We start from the raw sequence: 27,272 nt of genomic DNA on the forward strand, positions 1-27,272 counted from the left end.
AATTGAAATGTTCTTGAGTTGGATTATCATGCAAAATACATGCATTTTTATATCGATTTAAGGAACCATATAGTTTCCTTTTTGCATATATGACCTGTCACTTTGACTGTCTCTTTGACTTAACAAATATTTGATGCCATTCGTTCCAGTGACTGTGTGGCAGTACATACGCAGCAAGAGAGGTTGCTTTGAAGTAGAACAAGACATACTTTATTGATTTATACTTTGAGGTCACTTGACCTGAGGTCAGAACAAAGATGTGTATGCTGCTTCTACTGCCAACAGCTATTCCAGCTTCATCCCAAATACAATTTATTTGTGCTTTATGATCTGTTTACAGAAGTAATTGCTTACATGTATGTATGTATAGTATCTGTAGGCATTGGTCTTATTCAAGTAAAGCTGCTAATTCAAAGACTCGTTATGATTTGAAACCTGCAGAAATTAGTACTGAAGAGAGACTGTAAGGATTCTGTTCAGAACGTAAGGACAAATCATAGGGCAAAAGCAAAATTTAAGTGGAAAATCTGCCTATCTGTTAATATGCCGTAAGTGGTACAGCTGTGGTTGCTCCTGGAGAATTAATTGTTAGGAATGCAGATATAAGTGGGCATTTTCTATTTCACTGCAATTTTAATTTATTTTATTTTATTTTATTTACAGGATTAGCTGGCACTGCTGCAGACCTAGAAAAAAGAAAGCTTATTTTTGGAAAAAATTTTATACCTCCAAAGAAGCCAAAAACATTCTTACAGCTAGTCTGGGAAGCGTTGCAGGATGTGACTCTTATAATCTTGGAAATTGCAGCCATCATATCTTTGGGGCTCTCGTTTTATCAGCCACCTGGAGAAGGGAATGAAGGTAAAAACTTTTTCTAGAAGTCATGTGTATAAATTTAAGTAAAACCAGTCCTGTATCTCAAACTGATTCTATCGTCACCCTCCAGAAGGTCACTAACAAGAAATTTCCATGTGGTTTGTTCCTATTGCCATTACATCTGGTACTGACATATTTTTTGTATGCTTGACATTTCTTTATGCAAATGGCTGAACCTCGTGATGTGCTAAACCAGTCAAAGAAAAATCATAATATTCTTATAAAACTGGAGTATTTTTGTTTCTGTTTTCACCTTTGAGCTTGTGTTTCTTTATTCATGTCAGATTGTTGTTTACCACGTTCTAGAGGAGAAATATGCAATGGCTTATATAACGGATGTATCCTGTATCCATGAACAAGGACTTCAACCCCTTCATACCACCTGAAGACTTGAACTTAGTGAAATTCACTTGTTTTAGTATTTTTAGTGATATAGCTAAGGCTAGGGAGCCTAGCTTAAAAGATAATAAGAGAGGCTCGGTCATGTTACTAGAAACAATATACTGCAGCATCCTTCTGTGATAGCTGTAGAAAGTTTTAACAACCTCCTCCCTCCCCACCCCCCATCAACTCTGGAAACTGCTCTTGAATTCACATGCTTAAAATATTTGTTCCTCCACACAAATGCAAGTTTTCCATTTCTGGCAACTGATTGAGATTTTTTTCCCCTCCTGCTCTCTCATAGACTTATAAAGCTGGATAAAACATGCTGTGTGAAGTGACGTGAATAGCTTGGCAAATGTATGAAGAATGTGTTCCTCTAAATATAGCCCTGAAATGCTTTTTACGTTCGCTTCAGTTTCCTTTGGCTACTCTCCTTGAAGACCCTTCTTTCTTCCTTCTCCATTCACAAGCAGAATAAGCACATCGCTGTGCATAGCTCTTGTAGTATATTTATGATTCTTTAATCCTTTATATATAATCAGGAATCTTTTGTCGCTTTCTCACTGAATTTTGAATATGTGACTGTTAATTCAGCAGGTGTCTGATTTAGGCATTCAAAGATAATGAAGTCATTTGTTTTTTTAACTGAAGAAATGTTATTTATTTTTATTACCTCATATAACTGGACATAGTAGAATACCTGGGGGACAGTGGAAACCATGAACAATGCTTTACAAAATTAGAATTTACTTCTGCAAATTTTTTTTAATGCATTTAAAATGTTTCTTCTCCCTTGGGGAAGGTATGACATCTGAGATTCTGAGATTAGTCTGAAAAGCGCAGCAGCACAGGCAGGGAAAAAGTGTTTGTGTTTTCCCACAGCACAGTATTTTTTTCAATGGTCACTGTTTTACCTCTGTTCTTATAATTATTTCCCTTGAAGGTTTTGCCATGTTTTACACAGAGAGAATAAATCAAGTTAGTGAATATATTTTAATCCATTTTTTGAACATATTGTAAAGATCGTTTGCACTTTTTCTGTCTTCCTTTGAGCAGTTGTATAAATGTGGTAGATTCTCTTTCAGTTTAAGATTAGTATATTATAAAGTGCTTCCAAGAATACTTACAGTTAATTGGTAGGTGTCGTTTTTAAAGAGTCATAAACATTTTAAAACTGACATATTAAGCTTGATTTTTGCCATTGGTGTTGGTGAGGTGTAGTTGTACTTGAAAGTGATATTTGATGGTGTTGCATAACCTTTGGTAACCAGTTATAAAATAAAATCATAGGCAGACTAATACTGAATGAAATTCAAATGAATTTTTAAGAAGAAACAAAATATGCTGTTTTGCCTCCACTTAAGCCAATCCATTGAACAATTTAAACTCTTTCTTGCATTGAACGTGAACCTGGATTCAGACGAAACATGGGCCTATCTGAAGAGATTGTAGTTCTTTTGACAGGGCAGCAACTCGTATGCTTTCTGTCATGGGAAATGTCTGCCTACCTGTCTCAATCTCATTTTCATTTTACATTGCTTTAGATTGGTCCATCTGTGCATTGCTGTTATAACAGAATATGGAAAAAATACCACATAATATTAACATCCTCACAGCACTCTGCATGGTGCCTCACTTCATTTTCTTGAGGTGAGAGGGTAACATTGCCTGTGGGATGTAATAGGGAATCCCTACCCACTGACTGGGACAAGTGACAAATGCTCCATTGGGAAGCTTGAAAATCTGTATTTTCCTTTTCTCACTCTTCCCAGAATGAAAATTATTTTAAAATACTGTTTTATGGTGCTTGCTCGCCCTGCTGAAGCTTGGTCCGTGGGCTGATGAGCTAGCTAATGGCCACCTTTACTGGAAGTTTTAGAAAGAATTTCTCTTCCTATATCATGCCTTCTTAATATTTGGGGTGCTTTTTTGTTTTATTTATCTCTGGAAGTTGTTGGTTTTCATTTTGCTGATTGATGACAAACATGAAGTATAAAGCTTGTGAAATTCCAGTTTGTCTACAGCTCAACAAAACATTTCCTTTGTGTAACAGGACACAACTTCTATAAAACTGTTGTTTTATGGAATATAAGACAGCATTCTCTTTTGAATTCTAATATTTTTCCTTTGCTTTTCAAAATGACACGCAAAGTCAACAAGGAGTCAACAGGACTGTTCTCCTTCCCACACTGATTTGCCCATCATTAGCAAGTTGATGAGTTCAAATAATTATCATCCATATAAACCTTCCAGAGTCTAAAAAGAATTGTAAACATAAATTCAATACTCTTACAATGTAAAAGACTTTAAAAAAAAAGAGAGAAGAAAGGTGAACCTTTATGAGCAGAAAGGTGGGAGACACTGTCATTAAACGGGGTGGCCAAGGGAGATGATTGAGGACAGCCAATGTCTAGGCAGGGTCATGGCGTACATGGTGACACTGTGTATATTTCTTCATCACAGTGACATTTGTACTGCAGCGGCCTCAGGCCGCTCAGGGTAGTTGTGCTGGTTCTGTGGTCATGGCTAAAAGTGCCTGTGACCATCCTACGCTTTTCCGATGTCTTTGAGATCTGTGACTAGGACAGGGTGGTGAACAGAGCATGAGCCTTTCTGATGCAGACGGAACTGTGTGAAAGTGAATGTTTCCATGGAAACAACTTTGTCAATGGCAGAAGCGTTAGCCAAATGCATTTTTATCCCTTTCCTCAGAAAGACCTTGGTCTGTCTTCAGGAACAACTTGAATGAGAAGTCTGGCCAGGGAGTTGTGGCTGAAGCCATGAAAGATGATATGTCTTGGGAAGTATCAGAGAAGGGTTTGAACACACTGAAGTCTACAACAACAGCTAGATAGCTTTCCATCAAAAGAATTGAGAATCATGGCCAGCAGGTCAAGGGAGGGGATTCTCCCCCCCTCTACTCAGCTCTTTGAGACTGCACCTGGAGTTCTGCACCCAGCTCTGGAGCTCTCAGTGTAAGAAGGATATCAGCTGGTTGGAGCGAGTCCAGAGGACGCCACGAAGATGCTCCGAGGGCTGGAGCCCTTCTGCTGTGGGGACAGGCTGAGAGAGTTGGGCTTGTTCAGCCTGGAGAAGGGAAGGCTCCGGGGAGATCTTATAGCACCTTCCAGTGCCTGAAGGGGCTACAAGGAAGCTGGGGGGGACTTTTTACAAGGGCCTGTAGTGACAGGACAAGGGGTAACGGGTTTAAATTGAAAGTGGGGAGGATTTGATTGGATATCCGGAAGAAGTTAGTCACAGAGAGGGTGGGGAGGCACTGGGACAGGCTGCCCAGAGAAGCTGTGGATGCCCCATCCCTGGAAGTGTCCAAGGCCAGGCTGGATGAGGCTTGGAGCAACCTGGTCTAGTGGAAGGTGTCCCTGCCCATGGCAGGGGGGTTGGAACTGGATGGGCTTGAAGGTTCCTTCCAACCCAAACCGTTCTATGATTCTGTTTTCTGCTGCTGTCAAACACACAAGGGAACCTGAACAAGAGATGACAGTGGTGTAGTGCAAGTTCATTAGCAGCCACTGAAGGGAGATGGAAGAGCTCCTGAAAATGCCAGTGGAAAGCAAGTCTGTGATGATTTTGGCTCTTTTCTGGGAGCGGGGCCTTTGGGTATTACCCAGTTGCAGGGGGTGGTGCTGTGTGACGCAGGTTGCAGAGCAAACCCAGACAGTTGCTGTGGCAGGGCTGTGCCAGGCTCCCTGGCGTTGCCTCTTCCCTGAGCCACGAGGTGTGCAGCCCTGGGGAGGGAGTATAAGAACAGAGGGAAAAACTGAATTTCTCTCATGCTGGACATTATGATATTCGGCATTATAAAAAAAAAACCCACTGACTTTACATGAAAGCTCAGATAAGAAAGGGATAATGGAAGTGAATTTTTACCAAACGTTTAAAAGTGGCCTGTGGTTTTCTTCCAGCATTTTTGATTGACACAATACTATCCTGCAATATTTCGTTTGCTTATTGCTTATGTCTAACTTGAAAAATTGTGACCATCTAACTGTCAATAGCATTAAAATAAGTCACTTTAAGGCAGTGTTAGGAAAAAACCACATTGTGTGTTGTTTTAACCCAGTGTACGTACACACTGCCTTTATATCTATTTGTGTCTGCCTTTCACATACCCTAAAATTTTATATACCAGTGAGCTCATGAGTTAATATAATAAGCTGAAGTAATCTTTATTTTTTAAAATTGATATCACTATTTCTTTTTTTGAGATTTGAAACCTATTTTAATTTTTGAAGCTGTAACAGAATTAGCATTTAATTGAATTCTGTGGTTTAAGTGCAAAATATTGTTCTCCTGAGAATTTTGAGGGAGGAATGTGTCATAAAATCCACACATTCAAAAAAATTAGCATGGATTAATTGCTTCAAGAACCTTGTCTGAGGGTATAGTCTAATGTATGTGTGTTAGTGCATTTTGCTGTCTTAGGCTGTTAAAAGCTCTAGAGTTCATTTTCTATGTGTCTTTCTAGATTGGCTATTATTTCCCATTTTAAACTATGACTGTTGATACATTACCAAATTTAAGCCCTTCATAGCATAGTTGCATTTCCAAACAGCTTGGTATTATCTTGAGAAAAGTAAGTAGATTATTATCTACTAAATTGCAGTGAGTATTGGAAATAGTGGACATTTTTGCCGTTCTGGTCTCAGTAGCGACATTTCTCCACCACTTGTGGCTGGATGAAGTAGCAGCCCATTGCTGAGAGTACATGACGTTTTTGTTCTGTTGTGGTTCTTCATTCCAGATACGGGTGAATCTTGGAAAACATGGTTTAGTTTTCTGCTGCAATCACAAAATCTGATCTACAGGAATTGCTGGATAATAGTGTTTTCTTTTATTCCTTCTCCAGAAGCCACCTCAGTTCCTGTATTTTCATATTTCTTAGCAAGAGTGAAAGTTTCAGGACTTTTGCCCTCAGAAGCTCTGCTAGAGTTGTTTTTATGATCTGCTTTGCATTCCCTTTTACCATCTGACAGTCCATTAGGAGCAGTTGAGAACTTGTGCATAAATCATTGTCAGCCTGGTGGCAATCTCTGCTCTCATTACTGATCCACACAGAGTCTTTCCAAAGAGTGCCGAACTGCTGCTGCGTTTTAGCAAAGGCATTTTGAGAGAAAATTCCTGGCGTGGATATAGTCTCTGCTGCAGTGGTGATCACAAGAGGATGCGACTTACACAAGAATACTTTGTTCTGCAGAAGAGAACCCTTCTGTGTCCTGGCTAACTAGATTACAGATTCCCTGAGCAAACAGAATAGCGAGCCTATGATATGTAAAGAGGATTTAATGGCTATGTGTGAAGCTGGCTTCATTTTTTTTGTTACTTAGATTAGAGTTAGTCCAGGACTAAATTTTAAATACTTGCCTTTGTATATCGGTGTATGGCAAAATCATTTTTGTGTACAGTTTTTAAAGAAATATCAAGTGTCTTGTTTTTAGAGGCAGTATGTGAATAGGAGCTGATTCGTGAGATCAAGTACCTGGACTGTGGTCTCAAACCATTAAATGGCTTGAGGAAATGAAACGTCCTTTGGGAAAGAGAGCTTAGGCTTGGTCAGAAACCCAGCAAGGGATTGAGGAATGGTGCTGCTTCTCTCAGGCGCTCCCAGATCTGTCTGATTTTGGCTGTAGATCTTCAGGAATCTCCCACCTGGTTTGTTGGTGTTTGTTTGGGTGTTCTGGGTTTTTTTAGTTTCTGGGTGGGTTTTTTGGGGGGTTTTTTGGGTTTTGGTTTTTTTTTTTACTTTTATCCCTTACATCTGAAACAGTTCTTGCAGGAATGACTTAATTGCCGTTTGCAGTTCTTCTGTCCCTTCCTGAAGCCATCTGGATACAGCCTGCCCTGCAGTTCAGAGCAAAGCAGCAGCATTGCCCAGGCTCGGTGCATCCCCCATCCATACCCTTGTTGAACTGGTTAACAATTTTCAGAGTCTTCTCTTAACACGCTCTCGAGCAATTTCTGAGCCTTCTTGAATCCTCTCCCTTGTATCTTCAGGCCTTATAGTACGCGTGACTCTTACTAATCGGTTGCAAAAAGCACCAATGTCAACACCTGACAATTATTTACTGTTTACACAAATGTAACAAACCTTTATGTTTTTTTCCTTGAAATCCATTTCGTTATGTGGATTATAAAGGGGGAGAAAAAGCAGCCTGCAGTAAGATGTGTTAACATCCCGGTGTTCAATGTGAAGCCGCAGGCATGATGTCTGTTTTCAAGTGTACAGTTCTTTGCAGCATATGGATGAGGAAAAGGAGCAGGTAGCTTCTGTTAAAATTCCCAGGGCAAAAGTCTATATTGAAACCAGAGTTGAATGATTGGTTACGTTGCTCAGTGCTGCTCAGCAGAGCCTTGGCGGGGTTAGCCTTCCCCTTACTCATGCAACAACTTAGTGAACAGGAAAAAATACAGAAACAGGGCATGGTCACCTGAATTTTGGTCCTTCCAAGCCACTTGCATTAAGCATGTGCTGCTGCTCATCGGGGCTGTGGCTGGGGTGCCTGCTGGCCTCTCATGACTTGGTTTACTTGCAAGAGACTCTATTTCCCAGGATTCACCACTCAGTTGTTTCCTTATCATTCCTGTAACGTGCCACGTTGTTGGTCAAGGGGACTTCAGTTGAAGATGTAAATCAGAGAGGGTATGTGTACAGTCGGAGAGAAGATACACATGCTCCTGTGAGGATGGTTGCTTATCTTATTTCTGTGCTGAGCCTCCCTGTTGAGGTAGTGCTCGCTTGTACTCGTGGTACAACTGTTCTGTGCATATCTAGCCGATTTTATGCTCCTTATATGTGAATCTGAACAAGTACACGTGGACGGGTTGAATGGACAGCAGGTCACAGTTGGACATGGGAATGCAAGAGCCAACATGCTCATCAGTGCTGGATTAGCCAGGTAGCTGTACGGGTCTTTGCTGCAGAAGCAAAGGCAGCCATGTGATGTTTAGATAAAAAACTCTGTTAAAAAACAGTCTGAGGGGAAAGAAAAAACAACCCCAAGCAAACAACTTACCCCCCACCTTGTCCAGATTTATTGCTTGGGATCTGGAATGCTGTGCTGTTCTCATCTTCTGTCAGGTTACTGCCTACGAAGGTATGACTCAAAATATATCTCTTGACATTTCATCACATCGAGCAAGTCTGTAGCAGTAAGTCACGGTGGGAAAGATACGGCCACCCATCAGTGCAAGTAACTGTGGGGGGAAGTGAAAAAAGTAAAGGTTTCATTTATATATATATATATAAAGATCATCTGTAGAAGTATATATAAAAGAATGTTAAACAGCTGACAGCCAACTTCTCTTTCCTAGTGAGGAGTGAAAGTGCTGAATTTAATACCAGCTAGCATGAATTTATTTTCCTTTAAATATTCCTTCCCTACCCTTGATGCAAATTCTGCTGGAGCAGAGCGGCTGCAATAGACTGTCTGCTGGGTTTCAGCTGGACCCAAGTACAATGTCATGTTATAAAGTTATGTTGTCTGTCCCAATTCCCCAGCACTTACAGGTAGCGTGGAATCTCTTGAATTAAAGAATTACTGCAATAACATGTAATTAAGATACTGCTCCTTCAAAACATTGCAAAATTTTGTTATTATGGGCAGTACCTTTTTGTGGTTCCAGTTCTCAGCTTTCCTTAGATCAGTTTGTGGTTTTACTGCTTTTCATGTGACATTTAGGCTACTAAAGGGAATTTTACCCTAACAACATAAAGTAGACATTCAAGTATTTCTCTGCATCCAGGAGAAAATAGGAAATACCACCTTTCTAATTGCTCTAAGATCATGTTAACAGTTTTGTTAATTGTTCTGTATTTGCTTGTATAAACAGCTGAAGTTTCTCATCCAGCTTTTCACCTTTTCCATATTTTTTTGTGGTTTATTACCCAAGGGTAATTCCTAATCTGCAATGCCTCTATTTGCGTATCAGCCAAAATCCTATGCCGGTTTGCTATTACGTTATTACTACCAGTCAGGCTCACAGCCTAGCAAGTTGCATGTTAAGAATAAGGGACAATGGAGATGGGGAGAAAAACCCCAAGCAAAACCCCACACCAGCCTTGGCACCATCACAAGAAATAACAGCTCCCAGCTGTATTGCCTGGTGGACAACTCTTAGAGGTTAATTTCTTCAGTTTATTAGTATGCAAGAGACGTGTGTTTCCCTTCTGTCTGGAAGGAAAGCAGTGCATCACTTTCCACCTTCCCCATGAGGATGAATGGCGGGACTTGGAGGGAGAGCTGGGCAGTCTCTGTAATCAGGCAGACAGGGACAGCTTGAACTTAGATCTGATAAAATTCTCCTCTTCCCAGTTTTTAATCAACTAATCTTCACCTCTGTTTCTTTACCAGTATTTGTGACAAAAGCACATTCATTTTAGTGTTTTCAGGTAGCTGATGTTTGGAGTCTCTCACTCTTTCAGCATCCAATTCTTAACAATTTTCTTCCCATACAGCAACAGGGGTTTTTTGTTTGTTTTTAGAGTTATTGCCCAGATCATAAACTTACATTCTCCTTCCAAGAAGTATAGTGTCTTAGTAGATTGATCTATTTTTCTCTGGGGATTCTAGGAATCTTACAGTTTTTCTGATTAAATCAGCTTATTCTTAAATTGTATAAATATACAAAATGCCTGCTGGGGAAACCTTGAAATAGATTCTTGTGTACGCAAACACATATTGGCGCAGGAGAAACACACAGGTGTCATTTGGGCAGGAAGCAAACATTGGCTATAAAATGAATAGCAGGATTAGCTCTGCGGGAGCACTACCACCTCATCTGCTCTTGGAAATGGTACTCCGTATTATTAAATTCTGCCGTAGGGTACAATCAGTTCCTGCCAAGTGTAAACATACTGGTTTTATTGTTATTAATACTGATAATTTGTATCACCTTAACACGAGAAATGAGCACTATGCATGGCTCAAGTTTTCATTGAAACAAGAAATACTTGTGCCCCTTGGCTTAAATGACCCTGGAGGATAAGCAGCTGTTTCAAAAAAGTTAAAGAATGTAAACCCACTAATTATTGAGAAACTTAACCCAAATTTAGTTAAACTTAATTAAAAGTAGTCTCAGATAAATAACTACCTTAAAATCTTGAGCCATCCTCTGAGGAATTCGGTTCATTTTATTTCTAGTGAGATGCAATGAGTATAATTAAATATCAACTTAATGTTTTAACACAGCATTTATCAATTTTAACCTTTTCTTTACCTATGTAGTCCCCATCCAGGATTTCATCATATGTTTTCCTTAGCATTTTAGGGCTACTCACATACATGGTTAATGAAGCACAGTAATTTTTAAGTCCTTTGCCAGACTTTTGCATTCAGAGTCTTGCCGAGCTAGTTGAAGATCCTAGGATACAAAGATTTCCACAAGAAACTATTGCCCATGTCTCCCTATCTCTAAAAATCTGTCTCCCTGGATTTCATTAATATGCACGTAATATAGTCGATTAATGAGTGAAAGAATCAGAAATGTCAGAAATGAGTCAGCTTAACAAAGTTAATTCTCTATTCTTTGTGGCAGTTTTAGATCTTAATCTTTTTTAAAAAGCATTTTACAGTTGATGACTTAGATTGCATTAAAAATACATAAATGGAGGCAGCATACAAATCTAGTTTGTTAGGCCAACGTTAATGTTATTTTAGAAGTCTCCTAAAATCGTAATGGTTCATAGCAATAAACAACTGTACGACTTTTGCCAGCCCTCCCAGTTATGAAGCCAACGTTAAGGTGGAAAACTGATTCCACAACCTACGTTTGTGCACCTTATATTAAAAAAATGTAATCAAGTAATATTTTGGGTACATTGAAAATCCATTCTTTCTTCAACTCTTTTCCCTAATGCAAAATGTATTGTAGAAAATGTGAAGCCTTTTGAAATAAAAAGAGCTAAAATTCATTCATTTTAATATTTTGCAGTGATTTGAGTCCTAACTTCCAACCTGCTTCATGAACTGTGGCAGTAAACGAGCAAACCAACCCAGCATCCCTGAATAATTACGTAAAATATTTTCAGAGTTTTGTTGCAGATGCTGAAAACAACAATAATTAGCAAACATCTTCAAATCTCTTGTATATCTCGAAAGGTCAAGGGAACAGCTGAACTGTCTTGTAATCCTCACTGTCAGTGTCAAGCAATCACCCGTTGGCATGGCAGGGAAATTGGCACCAGCTACCGTTCCTGAGGTCTTTCTCGGTACTATTTGCAGGCTGTAAGCACTGGTTTTAATTCTGCAGGACTGTCAACCATTTGTCTAGTACAACATAAGCATACACCAAACCAGGTACTACTTCAGAGGGTTTTAGTGCTAATCTAATTTCATTTTAGCCCTTAATTAGAACAGACTTGGAATTCTGTGCACAACCCTGTTTGAGTGCTTTCAAATGACTTTGTTTTGACTCTAAAGTATGCATATTATTCTGTGAGTCTATATAGAGTGTGTTACATAGTGTTCTTGAGGCACTGAGGAATAGTAAATCAATGGAAAAACAGGTCGTATATAAGAGGGTATAAGGGCAATGCAGACTTAAAAGCTGATATGTCCTAATAGGAATCCTTTATCGTCTTTGCTGCTAAATAAATAACACTGATCCAGCTGTCACTGCACTAGAGGTTTTCATTGTGCTGTCCAAGGAGAAAAAGTGGCAAGAGAAGCTGAGACAATAGAAGTGCAGCTATTAGAAAATAGCATTTTTATATAGAATAGATTAATCTCAAAGTAAAGATTCATTTCAGAGTTACCAAAACACACCTTTTTGGAGTGTTGTTGCAGACTCTCAAATTACTTCTGTCATTCTCATAAATTAAACCATGAGATTCCCAAAGGAGTTTTTTAAACCAGTCTAAACCGTATGTCAGTACAAGGGATGAAGCAGTTGGTATCCTGGAAAACAGGAGAAACAGAAGTATTTGCCCTCTTAAAAACAGCTTGTTCTGCCAGAACCCCACCATTTAACCTCCTTCCTCCCCAAGCTCGGATGAGGTGAAGCAGCATATGGCTTCTAGTGACATTAACCCAATCTGTTTTGTTAAATAAATTAATTCCTTTAAGAATTTGCTTAAGAAAGTATCTTACTTCTTAATTCCTGCCCTAAATTGTACTTCTGTGCAAGGTCTGAATATCCAGGAGCAGAGAACAGGACAGATTGGAGTGTCCAGCTACTACACGTGTGTCCAAACTCTCATGCATGCAGATCACCTCCCTGCCCTCCGATACTTGTGTCAGGCTGCTTTCATTTCTGAAGCCTTCTTGCTCTTGTGTTGTTTGCTAGATTACAAAGATGGGAAAAATTTAGGTTTAAGGCTCCAAACGAGATGAATTGGCAAGAGTGTTGGGTGGGATGGGGTCATGGAGAGCAGCCTGAAGCGAGGCTCGTTTGGTGGCTTGTTTACAGAGCCAGATGGAGCCTGGCTGTTAATGTTCAGCTGTAGCCGACAAACCTGCCGGGACAGAAACCAAACCCCCAGAGCCTCTCTGGGGTTGCATACCTCAGGGCTCAAGATGGTCCCTGCTGGGGTCAGCACAGGAACTCCGACAGTGCCGCAGCAGCCTCCTCCTGTGCCTCTCTGCTGGGTTGTGCTTGGAGAGCAATAAACCTGGCCACGCTGGCGTGTTTCTGCAGATTCATGCTGGCTGGCTCTGCGGATTTTGGGGAGATGGCATCGTTTTGGCTGGCTCTGGCTGTAAGGAGGTGCCGTGCAGCCAGCAGATGGGGACCGCTGGGGAGAGGGTGGGGGGGTCGCCTGTCTGAGCATCCTCCCCTCCAGCCAGCGAGAGTCAGGAGCACTCTCACTGGGGCCGTGGGAAGGAGCCGTGCTGCCCTTGTTTTCATCCTCTGCAGAGCAGCAAAGTTGTGTTTGCTTTAAGCTCCCCAGCACTCCCTATATTAGGAGTGCACTGCTGAGACAGATGAGTGCTGGGTCTATAAATCAGCAAGGGCTCCAGTTCCTCCCGGCCTGATGACAGCACCCAAAGGCAAACAAGAAGAGGCAGGATATGAGAAAACCTAGTAGAGGGTATCTTTCTGGTTGCTTAGTCTGTCCTCATACTCAAAAGCACTATCAACAATACTTAAGCCACTCTGGACAGAAATTTATCATACGTCTTTTTAAAAGTTTCCAGTGATGGAAATTGTGTGTCTTTCCTAGATGATTTCCATTGGTGTCCGTGCAGTGAGACAGTTATTCCTGGTGTATAACCCAAATGTCTCTTGTAAGAATCTAAACACATCGCTGCCTTGTTATATTTTTACATGGATGTGAAGACCAATTTGTCATATAGCTCCAGCCGTATTTTGTCTGCTTGAAGGCAGCTTGGTTATAAATTTCATTATATAGGCATTCATGGGATCCTACTCCGCTTTTTCAATAGGAATTTGAAATTTCAACATGTCAGTAATACAGAGGAATACAAGTATTGCACTGAATTTGACAAAGGGTGCCCAAACTATTCTCTTAAAATGATGTACCTGGTGTTTAAAAAAAAAAAAAATCTGTCAAAGGAACAAAACCCCAAAAGCTCTGAAAACATCTTTATTGTCAAAAGTTAACATAAATAGCTTATAGAATAAACAAATATGAAATACGGGAAAACTGAGTGTTTTCTTACTTGACTGTGAATTTAAAAAATCAATTCTGATTTAACAGAATCTCTCTTTTCAAAATCTCTCATATTTTTCAATTTTGCAAGATTACCTATTTGTTATGTGCCTTTTTTAATTTGAAGTACATTGGATCAGATTATAGGATTGTTGTACAGTCTCAAAGGAGGGTGCTGTTTGCCAGCTACTCTGAGTTCAAAGTGAAACCCCAAATTTTGAATGTGCTTTTGGTTCACGTCTGTTGGTGGGTTTGAATTAGAATGAAAAATTATTATCATGGAACCCTCCCAGCCCCCCAAAAAAACCCGTTTAAGCACAGATGACTGAAACAAAACAGGTATGCCTTTTCAGACACCAAAACTGTGATGCTGAGGCAGATGTAGAGCGCTTTACTCCTTTTTTTGGTGGAGAAACAGGTAACAGTAGTACAGGCCTGAGACAGAATATCTAAAACTCAGCATTACAATCCACATCTCTCACATCTAATCCGGTTAGAGTTAGTGCTAGTGTAATGGCACTGATTTTTACTACTTTTCCAGTATGCATGTGTTACATGGTGCACATATATATCTCTTGTGTGTGTATATATCTCTCCTATGCAAAGAGTGACAATTTAAACAATGGATTCAAATTTATTTCTGTTATTGCATAAGGAGTTCTGTCTTTTCTCTCTGGGATATGCTGCTCATCTTGCAGTTAAGCATGCATAAACTTTTAGAATCTTAAAAAGTAGATGAGTTGAAACCAAAATATATGTTAGAAAACCAAATATATAGATTGTGTGTTCTAAATGGAGGTTGCCCTCAATACATGCAGCTTTAGCTTGCTTTGGTTGTATCTACATTAACATTTTGGTTTGGATACTGCAGAAATGCCGTCTGTGTGTCCTCAGTTCCTGTGCTTTGGTTCATGTTGCAGGGTGCTTTCGGAGAGTGCACAAATGGATATGCATTCAGATGGATTTCATCCCATCCTTTGGGATGAAACTGAACTGGAAAACATGGTGCAGAAACATGTTTCCTTAGGACATGCATTTGCACTGTAAAACTACTTTTATAGCACCACACTATTTGCTAGCATTGATAGAACTTTTTAATGCCTTCTGCTGCCAGGCACTTAAAAGTTTAATTTTTTACTGACATGGTTTTTCATCTCTTAAATCTTTATAGCACAAAGTAATGAAGATGAAAAATGTAATGAAGTAATAACACTGCAGTTTATGAGCTGGTTTTGTGACTGAGGTCTATAAATTTTCAACCAGGTTTTCAACCTGTTTTTCTTGTTCTCATGAATCTGACGGCTGGGTGAGGGAGTAACAGCCTCAGAAGAGATGGAAGTGTTTCCAGAACTGGCTCTGGAGCACATCACCACAGCCTAAGCTCAAACGAGTACTGGTTTCGTTTCCTGGCTTTGCAGTAGCCTAGCTATGTTAGGTTGCTTAGGCTACTCAGTTGCAAATTTTTCATCAGTGGCTTTCAAGATGTGGTTGTGGACCTCTGAGAATCCAAGAATTACTTTAAAGGGGCCTGTGAAAATCAGTAACCTATTCTTAGTAACCTCTCTTTGCAGGACTTGCAGGTTGGAAGAAGTTGACAGTTACTCTTTAAATGGTTCAGGTATATGAGATGTATCTGTCAGCAGTCATAGGTTCATGCTGTGCCCCAGTTTGATTTTTTTTTTAGAAGCACCAATGAAATGTCTATCCATTTCCAGGTGTTGTAAAGTTTTTATTATATTGTCTTGAAATCTTTTTGGTGGCATTTCTGTTAAATACAGTATTTCTCTAGAATCATCTTGATTAGAACAATGAAAAAAGGGAATATTTTTGGAAGCGAGTATGTTTGTCTATATTAGAACGCAATCAAAGCGTTCTAACAGTACAGTACAAGCATCCATTTCTGAGGTGGATGCCACCCTAAGAACCTTCTTCAGTGATTTGGTCTTCTGAACATTCTGCTTCAGACAGAGAGAGAATGGGCTTTGTTTGTAAGGATTTAGTAGAGGAAGCATAAGAAAGAAAGACAGCTCTCAGTCTGATGATGTATTTATGAAATATTTGTTGCTCTGTGTTAATGTTAAATGTTTTTCTTAGATCTATTTAAAGTCAAGTGCCTTGATGATAACCAGTTTGCTGTTAAGCTGTAGCTGAGGAAGTGTTCAAATCCTCCTCTCCATCCAGCTGTACTTAGGAAGTACTGGAAATCATCAAGGATTGGTACATGAGAAATGGGAGCATCTTCCTGTTTTTAGAAACTAACTACAGCTTTAGCTTTCCAATGCGTTTGTACAGAGTGCCTGGGTAGTCAGAGCTCCAAGTGTGTCATATTTGCTTGAGATGATGTATTTCTTTTTTCTTCAGCTGCATGTTCAGGACCTAAATGAGCCATTCATGTTTAACAAGGCTCTCTGAAGACAACTTTACCCCAGTAGCTGCAGTGTCCCCTATGCAGCCTTTTTAATACCTAGATTAGAATTCCAAATCAAAATTAATTAAACTTATCCAAGTGAATAAATGTCAACATATGGACAGCTACTTCACTGCTAATATCAAGCTAGCAGAACCTCTAATTTATTCCTATTAGTTTTGTTCCTGATGTTTTGTTTGCATTGTCACAATAGCTTATTCCAAATGTAGTCTTACAATATGTGATCATGAAAAAAGGCATTTCTTTCCCTCCCTATTTTATGCTGAATCAGCCAATGCCATTTATGTTAGTGTTCCAGTTAAGTGAGTCAAAACTCATGCCGTTCTCTGGTGTCATAGTTTCCTGCATTGTTAAGTCAATGTAGTACATATATCTTTCAAACTGAGTTTGTCTTTTATATTGTTTTGTCATAGTTCTGACATTTAAATAATACCGTGTGAAGAGAATTCCTTGTTGTGTTGTGTGTTCTTCAGTGCTATAAATTGGTTTGACCTGTTTTTGATACAGTCTAAACTTGAACATTTTCTGATAGAACCAAATCAGTTGAGTTATCCTCAGAAACCCTACCTGGAGGTACCAAGGCTGACCACTAAACAAAATTTCACAGCAAAGTATTGACGCATATTCTGTTCTAATGGAACTGAACCAAGGTCTTTCAGCTTTTTTTTTTTTCATGAAAAACCCCTAGAAAAAAGCCTAAACTGAACAATTGAGCAAGTGTGTTTAAGGTTAGGACCATGTACACCTGGTCTGCCTTCCTGGAACACTGACTTAAGTTTGGAGAATTTTGTAACTCAATTTTTAGATGTCCTGGATGAATACAAAGAAACCTTCAACCTTAACCAGAATTTTCATTGTGCCTTGATATTTGTACTAAAATGAAGAGCTACATTAGAAACAACTTTGACAAACATAAGTAGTTTATACATTAGATTTATTTTTTTTCAATATCTCTATGGAGACAGTTAAATAATCAGAAGTATATGTTTCTCTATAGAATAGTAATAGGTAACCGACACACAAGCTGTTTGTAAGTTTTATCTTCACTAGAGAAGGTCATTGTTACAATTATCCCAGCACAGCCTTCTTAGTGTAGACTAAGCTCTTGCTCTATGGAATATGTTATCCTGTATTGAAAACCTTAGTTTTTGACTGACAGTCTTTACTTCTCTCAATTAACCGCTAAATAATTAATTACTTACAGAATTTAAGAGAGGACCGATTATTTAATTTCATTATTTTGTCTTTTTTGGAAACGATTTTACTATCTCATACATTTAATAATGCCTGTGAAGCTGGTTTTGATTGTTTATTATTATGGAGTAAGTATTTTTGATGATGTGTTGAAAACACTTGTTTTGCAAATTCTTACTGTGTTGCACAGCAAACATACTTACTGAAAAAATATTTAAGTGAATGTAATTGCTCCTTTATAAGTGTTTTGATGAAAATACATTGTGTTGGTTGTTTTATAATATGCTATCGTGGTTGTAACATGTCCTAAAATGCTTACAAATGGCCTCTTCTAGATTATTCAAGGTTGCATTAGAATTTTTTTTTTTTAGTAGATGTTGTCTTTTCTGAAGCTTCCCTATTACAAACTTCGTGATTCTTAACTTCCTACTTTTCTGGCTGGGTATACAGTCTATCTGTCTGTCTTTCTGATTCTCTGTTTTTCCCCTCTTTCTTTTGAGCCCATCACTTTTTGAATGAGACAAACTAAGTGAGGTTCTGCTCATCCATTACTGGTTTGGGTTATTTTTGTGTCAGTAGCTATTTTTTTTTATTGCAATGTGGAAAGTTGGAAAAACAGTTCTGGAAATACCAGACACCTGGTGTCTGTCAGAAGCAACAAGACAAAAATCATACGTTTATACACAGATTCGCAGAGTCAGCAGGGAAAGCCTGATTTAGGGATCACTCTCTGCCCAAGAACAGATAACTGTGGAAGTATAGGAAAGGTACCATGTGCATCATGGACTCAGAGAAAAGCAGATGTATGGCTTGTAAAATACAGATGAGATGAAGTGGAACATCAGTTTTCGGGAGCCAAGTGTTTGTCCAACGAATGGTTTCACTCAGTTTTGATACAGTCGAGCAAAACCAAGCCGTTCTGTACTGTTGACCAGCACCGAGTGTGCTTGGGGAGCAAATTCATTACTGGATGTCAGTGATGTAGATGGATGACCTAAGTTAAGACTCGAGCTGGCTTCAGTAACAACACATTAAGAACTTGTAAAATGCAGAACGAGCACATTATGTTGTATGGGACCCACAAATTAAATAATTGTTTCATAATGTAAAGTGACCTACATCTGTTTTCTACAAATCTGTGTTGTACTGCAAAGAATGAAGTCAGTCCCATAGATCCCTTCCCTTCATTAGAGATGTGTATATCATCGACAAAACTGAGTTGCTTTTAGATATTGCTCATTAGATGGATTTCCAGGTTGCCAAGCACGACTTAACTCTCAACTGGGGACATGAGGTAATGAGATTTAGAACTTTGGGATGAAATATAAAACATTCTCACATATTTTCCAGGAAGAGATTCTCCAGAAGTATTAATTCTGTAAGTAAAACTCAGCTAGGACATGACCTTGCAAGCATTGTTGAGTAACTGCGCTTGAATTAATAAACACAGAGAACAACTGTTTCAAGGTCTGATTGTTACATTTGAAAACTGTTTTACCTTTTGAATATGGGGCTGTATTTACCAGACATTTTTAGCTCTGAGCAATGTACAGTAAAACTATAGCAGTCCTATATCAAGGTTTGCCCTGGCGATCCTTAAGAACAGGACTTGTGATTAGAATTACCATATTGGCCTTTCTCTGCTTTCTCTATGGCAACAAAAGGAAACAAAACTGAATGTAAACATTAAAGAAATAGCTGTGTGATCCTGGTCCCTTCCGTTGCCTTTGGTGGAGTTGGGACCCCATCCTTTTGACTGATCATTACAAAATGCATCTCCTTGGTGGTGCCGGTCAGAAGAATCTCAGTCGATTCATACTGCATCTCTTCAAGTTGAGTGAGTATTTTAATTAACATTTCTCTGCTCACAAATGTTTGTGATCAGACTGAGAAATGTGTGAATATATATGCTTTCAGGGCTTACAGATTTGTTTCCTTGCATGAATATGTCAAAACTGTGTAAATATTTAATATTGAACTCTAAAGTTGACAGTTATATAACTAACCTACAGGGATGGTATATTTTTTTCCTCCCCCTGCCTTAAGTTCTTATATAACAAACTGGTGTATCACAAAGCAAGGAGTTCTATTTTGTTTTCAAATAAGTATCCAAAATTCCCTCTTAATAAAAATACAGTCACCCTAAACCTGAAATGTGTGCAGTATAAATATCTCATGTCGGTAAATCCCTTCTGCTTGGCCAGTCACAGAAACGAATGTGTTTCTGGAGAACGCAGTCTGACTTACTACAAGCAACTAGAAAATGTTTTTCACAGTTGAATAAGTCCTTGGAGAGTATGAGAGAAAACTTCACTTTTGAAGTTCTAGTAATTTCTGCCCCTTAGTAGTTAGCTGTGGCTGTGCGATGACAGAGCTTTGCCAGCCCGTGGCCCCACTGCCGTGCGCTGTGCCCTAACTGCAGGTGAGTCAACATCTGATGATGCATCTTCACCCAGAGGATTTTGGGAAGGAATCCTTGTTCTTCAGTAACTGGCAATTGCTCTTTGGTCTAATTTTGTAACAAATAACATGCCACAACAAGGAATTTGTAAAAATAAATATTACAGTATCTGTTACAGCTCGAAAAATCCTGTTAAGGAGGGGAGTTTATGATATTTATTGCATAATTCTTGGTTATTGTTCCTTTTCCTACCCAACTGTTTACGTTTGATAAAGTAAGTTCCATCACTTAACGATGTTAGCAACAAAAGCCCAGCAGCCTCAGTAATGAAAAAGCTGCAAGTTAGAACTGCTCAATTTTCTTTAATAACATCAGTGCTGGAGTTGCAGCTAAAGAAAAATGTCTTTACAGAAAGCGATTAGATAAGAAGTTTTTATCATGGGAACTGTTGTCTTTTTGATGACAAAACCAGTTTGACTGACTAAAAAAAATTACCTCTGGGGGTGTTATGAGATTTTCCTAGGGGAATTTAAATGCCACAAGGTATTCTCAGCTTAAAAATAGAAATATGTAGGTTGAAATGAGTAGCTGAGAGGTATGTTCTGTAGGTTGGGATTTAGGAATACAGATGTTCACAGTTTTTTAAAAATACACTTTTTCTGATTAAAAAATTACCATGCTGCAACTTAAGACTGTATGGTTTGTAATTATAATTGTTATCTTATTCAAAGCAGCTTTAAGAATCTTCTCATAACTATTTGAAGTCTTAAACAGATATTCTTTTTATCTGCACTGTGCTTGTGTGCTTCTTTCTGTATTTGCCCAGATTGGGTGGATAGTATGAGACACCTGGATATTGAAATGGTGTCTATGACCTTAACAGCTTTCCAGTTTCCAACAGGAAAGTGTCAGCTGATGCTCTCCTGGCTATTGGTAGCCTTTTCCTTTAATTTTTTTTCCCCTCATTTCTCCCTTTCTGGCTTTCAGCAAATTGAAATGATGAATAACATCAACCAAATTATTTTCTCCTGCCAGTCACAGTGGAATCCACTGTAATTCTTGCTTACATGTGTTCCTGAGTTTTTCTTATTTTTTCATTCTAAAACCTTTTATATATAATTAAAATACTGCTAATGCAGAGTAGGCTTCTCAGGGTAATTTTGAAATTACTGGCAATTAATTAAGTGCATAAGAGGGTTCAGCACAGGCTGAGTGCCTGGGTGTTTGCTCAGCTTCCATGTTCTTGGGCAGGTTTTGCAGCCCATAGCCCTTGCGCCCAGCAGTCTCTGCTGAGATAGAATCCCAGTTTGCTGTGACTCCAGATGGACTGACTACGTGTGCTGGTTTGAATTGCTTTCCCATTTGTTTTTTTCCTGAATCCTCTTTACCCTTGGATTCTATCTTCCCTTTATCTCCTTTCTACAGAAAACTTTTTCAGAAGTCTTTGCTGACCTATTTCAGGTCAAATTTTAAGTATTTAAAATTCTGTTCTCTTTCTGCAAGTTTTAGGTAATGTACTTTTGAGATATTTTATGGAGGACACAACGTTAGTGCCATTTTATATTTCTGAATGTTATTTGAGGCCACACTGTCAAGGTCCTCCCGCTCTTCTGTGGCTCACCTGCACGTTCCTGCACACTCTTTTGGAATAAGCTAATCCCTTTTCTGACTTCATCTGCTTCTTCTGTGCCAAAGGAGTTACAGCCCTTTACATTCTTGACTTGCAGTCAAATCTTTATAATCCCGGTTTCAAACTGAGTATGCATTTTCTGTCTCGTGAGGATGAGACTTTGTGGAATGACACACGCATGGCATATGTTCATAGTTATGCAGAAAACAGCTTCATATTAAAAACTTGTTTACTTCTTTGAAATTGAGTTTTCTGACAGATAGGACTTATGTTAAATATAATTTTAAATGAGTATTTCACAATTCATTGTCTTGGAATAAAACCCTACCACAAATCAAATATGCATATTAAAAATTCTTTTGTGATGCTTTCAGTCTGGGCCTTTCAATAAAATCTCAGGCATTTTTTTTGGTAACAATGGGAACCAAGTACTATCTTGTGAAAGCATAACACCAAACTTAGTTCTTAACGCAATTTTTTTTAAAGCTTATGTAAGCATTCTTAATAAACATTAGATGCTTTAAACTATATTTTGCTATTTGGGTGGTTGTTATTATTATTACTATTACTATTATTTTCCTCTTATCTATAAAGTCAGTATGGTGTCCCTCTGTGGGACAGAGGAGGATGGATAGTGTAAGTGTATAGTTAAGAAGTATGTTTTTTTTCTCCCATGAATACATGTATTTTTTTTCCTGTAAATACATATAAGTCTGTCTAGAAGTTCAGAAAATCCTGTATGACATAATGGCATAAGGAAAAAAAAGTTTTGCCTTAAGTATACAAGAAATAATTCTACAAACTGATACCAATGGAGATGCAACTTTCCTTTTTTTTTTTTTTGTTTCTATTAAAAGGGAATACTTCTAAAATAATTTTGAAGCAAGAAAACAACATAGTTCATGGAAATGTTACCTGACAGATAGGTTACCTCTTGAAGGGGTGGTTGCATTTTAAAATTCTGCTTGTCTGCAAATCTCTCTTAAAAAATATTCTGTTCTAAAATCTTACTATTGTAAGAACAGAATAGTTATTTACTCCCTCAAAGTTGCTGGAGTTTGTTCCCATGGTGAGAATGATGTGCACATTTTGCATTAAGTTATCTAGCACGTTTATCCCCTTTCATTTCAGAGGGAGTGTAAAAAGCAAAGACCAAATTCTGGGAAAGTCTCATGACCAGCTTGGTTAATCATTTAAAGAGCTTGGGTTTAGTTATATTAGGTTAGATCCACAAAGGGCAATTTCATTTCTGAACTGTTGTTGCAAGTATCTACCTGAAAATCTGAGATATTCAAAAGCCTTGCTCAGCTGCTGTGTGAACTTGGAGATATCTAGTCCTTCACATTCAAACTCCTTACATAGCTGGAATTCTGATTCCTCCTAACCTGAAACATGCTGATAACAAAGTGCTGGGTTTTTTCTGATAGCTTAGGACCAACGTTTTTCTGACGTGTGGGATTAAATGAGGGACTCTGGGACAAACAGGGACAAACACCTTCCTGGTGCTTAGATGACACGGTTGGCCAGCCTGCAGGGCAGCAAGGGTCACACTTGTGTACTGTCAACATTTGTGTTGGGTTGGAACTTGTGGTTCTCCGTTCTGATTCTTTGGGGGGGCGTGGCATGGAAAAGAACTTGTGTTTCCCATAACCCCAAACCTTGTTGGCTGTTTGAAATTTGAGTCATACTGGATAAAAGCAGTGGGAGGTGTCTGCTTTGTGCTGCTGTCCACTTCTCTGGGTGAATGTACTTCTCAGTATGTCACATCGCCTGCGCCAGTGGGTCACCGTAAGAAGCAACGCTTGCAGTTTTTTAGAAGCCAGATTGAATCTCGACCATTAAGGATTTTAAAATCCAAAAAGCAGCTCACCGTTGCCTCTGTCATTTTAAAAGACTAATTCCTGGTTTTGATCATGTCTGTCAATTAATTTCTCTACTCCTGGCTCTCACTCCAAGAATTCCTTCCTCTCCTTCAAATACCTTTCCTCCATCTGAATTTAGCATTGTCTGGTTGAATGAACAGAAAAAAAAAAATTAAATGCCTTTGAACTTCTGTTGTTTCCATTGGGTTATGGAGAATTTTCTCATGATTTCAAAATTTAAAACTGTGAATTGTTACTCAGTGTGGAAGCTTGTCAAATTTAGGGACATTTTCCAAGAGCTTGATCTAAGTTCAGTCTGTTTTCTCCAGATTGTCTTACAAACATTTTTTTCAGCTGTAATACAAAGAGTGAATTATGTTCTTTGCTTGTGCATAATCTATGAGACAGGTAAACACAATTCCTTTCATCTTAATGACAACATCTTGTATTATTTACATGCTATCTAAGACTGGGTTTTTTCTGGTTATATGAACATATTAGGATTAGTATTGTTTATGTTAACATGGAGATCACTTCTGACAACACATACACACAAAATTAATTTCATTACTCAAGTCAATGAGGTTTTTTACTTGTTTTTATTGAATTACGAAGGTGGTTTTTTTTTCTGAAATGACACAGAAAAATTACTGTCTACACTATTCAAGGTACAGTGTGTTAGCACTGGGTTCAAGTGCACGGACAAGGTGTCATTTTGTTGCTCCGACACATCTCAGGCAGTGATCAGGGACTATTTGTTCTTTGGAATAATAACAATGACTCTTTCAAAACTGGTAGCTTTCTGATGTAGAGAAAGGATATTCTACTCATTTAACATTACCGTAAAGTTTACATATGTCCAAAGCCGTAACGGGATCCTTATAATGAAGGACAAAGTACGGCTTTCAAATAGCTGATTTTCTGGTGTATGCTGGTAACTTAAAAACTTGCATTTAGGTATTACATAAGGCTAGTTCTTGATATTGTAGAAAACACCATGGTAAATTATCCATAAGCCATATTCAGAAATCAGAGATTTTCAGTGAAAGTATAAGAAGGCCACACTCTCGACCCCATAAATATCACCCCAGTTGAAATGTCTAAAACCGCTGAAGAGCTGAGTGGCTGAAGGTACTGAACTTACAACAGGCTGCTTATTTTTACAGCACCCAAGAAAGAAATTGGTTTCTTTAGCAAGGTTCTTCTACTGCAGGCAAAAGTTCACGTGAGTCATCAGTCTAAGGGCATCCTGCTAGGAAAGCCCCTTCTCTTGGGAGTGAGCTCTGCCTTCCAATTAGGTTATGTCTAATTTAAACTACAGAGGACATTGGTAAAAAGTCCATTTATCTTCATTTTCTTCTGTTGACTTAGTGGACATTCAGTCTCATCTTTCTTCCCTTAACATTTGGTAGTTTTGTTAGTGTTATGCAAGAGTAATTAGTCAGCTGGTTAACAAATTATGATGCTTATGTTACATTCCCTGTATATATCTTTGTACTTAAAAATAGAAATCAAATTGCTTGTTAGTTCCCTCTAGTGACAGGTGACGAATATACCAAAATTAAACTTTAGTCATAGATGGAAGCAGCACGACTGCGAAGTTGCTGAACTCTCTGGTAGCAGGGTAAGGTGGAAAAGTGATGTCAAATACCTACCTAGTTCAGTTCTTCATGAAAAATTAAAAGATTTCTTTGCTCCCTCGGGCACTCGGGAGACGAGGCTCTGTTGTTCAGACTGGCTGCTTTTTTTTTCCTTTCCTGTCAGTTGGGATATCTCCGCATTGGGTGATTCTAGTATGTGTACTTTGCTGTCCACTGTAACGAGTAATCTTTTTTAGGTCTGTCTTCATTAAGGAGAGCTATATTTAGTTTTATTCTGTGAATGCCATCTAGGAAATCTATTTAAATTTTAATTGCCTATTACTTTGAAATAAATAATTAGCAGATGTGTATAAAGCAATTTGGAATTAACACTTCGGAATTAATACATAAAATGTGGGGGTTTTTAATACTGTTTTACTTGTGAGAAAAATAATATGCTTACAGTTCTGTAAGCATGCCACTGTATTTCTCTGTAAGGAATAATGATGAATTAAAATTAGGCTATTATTTTTACTCAGGGTTCCCCAATACATTTCATTATATCATTTAAGTACTAATATACTTAGTTCGTCTCAGTATTTTTTAAACAAGTGTTCCTGATAAATACATTTAGTTGAGAACATTTAGAAATGGTATTGAAAATTATTTCTTAAATCTGTTTTAATCTGTTTTCTTTAATCTTAATTTCATGTTACTGCTTTCAGTTGATTGATGTTACTCATTATTTTAGTCCTTCTTGCAACTCTTAGTAAGTCCTCCTTATTTCTGGAAATGTTTGATAGCTCAGGTGAAGCTACCGACCCTTCTATTAGATAACAGAATTGGTGCCTTTGTTTGTTTAGTTTGGGTTTACCAAGGATAATTTGTTCAATAAAAAAATTAAAATATCTAAAACATCTATTAATATGTTTTACTCCTTTTCTCTTCCAACATCTACCTTTCTACTTTTTCTCTACTCGGCCGTGTTTCATTTAGCAGACAGCACTTTGAAAAGCAGTTCTATTCCTTAACCTTGTCATTTCACAGCAGGTTTTTCTTCTTGTGATAAACGTGATAAAGCCAATAAACATGATAAAGCCAACCTTCACCTGACTGAATGACTCCTAATGTTGTCTTTGCAGGATGTGGTACTGCAACAGGAGGAGCTGAAGATGAAGGTGAGGCTGAAGCTGGCTGGATTGAAGGTGCTGCCATCCTACTCTCTGTTATCTGTGTTGTACTTGTCACTGCCTTCAATGACTGGAGCAAGGAGAAGCAGTTTCGTGGGCTTCAAAGTCGTATTGAGCAGGAACAGAAATTTACTGTTGTCCGAGGTGGACAGGTTATCCAAATCCCGGTGGCAGAGATAGTAGTCGGTGACATTGCACAGGTGAAATATGGTAAGTTTTGTCAACTAGGTGAAAACTTTTCTGAACGTTATCCATTCTCCTTTCCCTTTCTAGCAGAATAGACTCACTTCACTGGAAGTGATTTAAAAGACAGAGAATTATGTGGTGTCATTACTGTCCACAGTCAAATAAGAATTTGGCTGTTAGGGCAGAAGGAAAACCTAAGATACTTGCTGTAAAATTGCACTAGGTTTATGTCTGTAATCTTCACTTCCTTTTACTGACAAGGACAAGAGCTTCATACAGATGTGATTCTCTTTCATGGAGGACTGCACTATTTGGGATTTTTGGTTTCTGTCCAGTTAGGAATAAGAGTAAGTATTTCTAAATGCTCGGTGCAAGGGAATTGTGCCTCTGTGCTCACCCCACTGGTAGGCTGCTGCAGAGCTATGGATCCTGTCAGTACTCCCAAGTCAGCAGCTTCCAGTTGGTGGATGCCTTGTAATTATAGGCCACAGGAACAGCCCTTTGCTCTAGTGTCCAGAAGACCTTTGCAGGAACTCTGTGTACTCTGTGTTTGAACTGGCAAATCCCAGCAGATGCCCATTCTATCAGCCATCAAAAACCTTTGGTTTTATTCTACATTTAAATGTAATTACTGTTAATTTTGATTTTTTATTATAAAAATCACTATTTAATTACAAAAACAATGTTCCTGAACCACTCTGTCTTTTCATTACCATGTTGTTCCTGAAAGGTGATCTTCTACCTGCCGATGGGATATTTATTCAAGGAAATGATCTTAAAATCGATGAAAGTTCTTTAACTGGAGAGTCAGACCAAGTCCGCAAGTCTGTTGACAAAGACCCAATGCTGCTGTCAGGTAAGTCTGCCTGAATTCTTGCTAAGTTACCTTTGTGAACTGCTCTGTTCATGGTTT

The 27,272-nt window shown here is 38.5% G+C and overlaps 1 protein-coding gene across 1 annotated transcript; it reads left to right on the plus strand.

Moving 5' to 3' along the window:
- Window positions 1-668: 668 nt before the first annotated feature.
- On the plus strand, window positions 669-27,215 carry LOC104505343 (plasma membrane calcium-transporting ATPase 2-like; the record flags this gene model as incomplete). Its single annotated transcript, XM_010161822.1, has 3 exons — window positions 669-861; window positions 26,126-26,383; window positions 27,090-27,215. Coding segments are annotated over 3 exons (577 nt in total), but the record flags the coding sequence as incomplete, so codon positions are not given.
- Window positions 27,216-27,272: the final 57 nt, after the last annotated feature.

This window comes from Eurypyga helias, unplaced genomic scaffold (assembly GCF_000690775.1).
Source record: "Eurypyga helias isolate BGI_N326 unplaced genomic scaffold, ASM69077v1 scaffold46371, whole genome shotgun sequence".
NCBI classification, from domain to species: Eukaryota; Metazoa; Chordata; class Aves; order Eurypygiformes; family Eurypygidae; genus Eurypyga; species Eurypyga helias.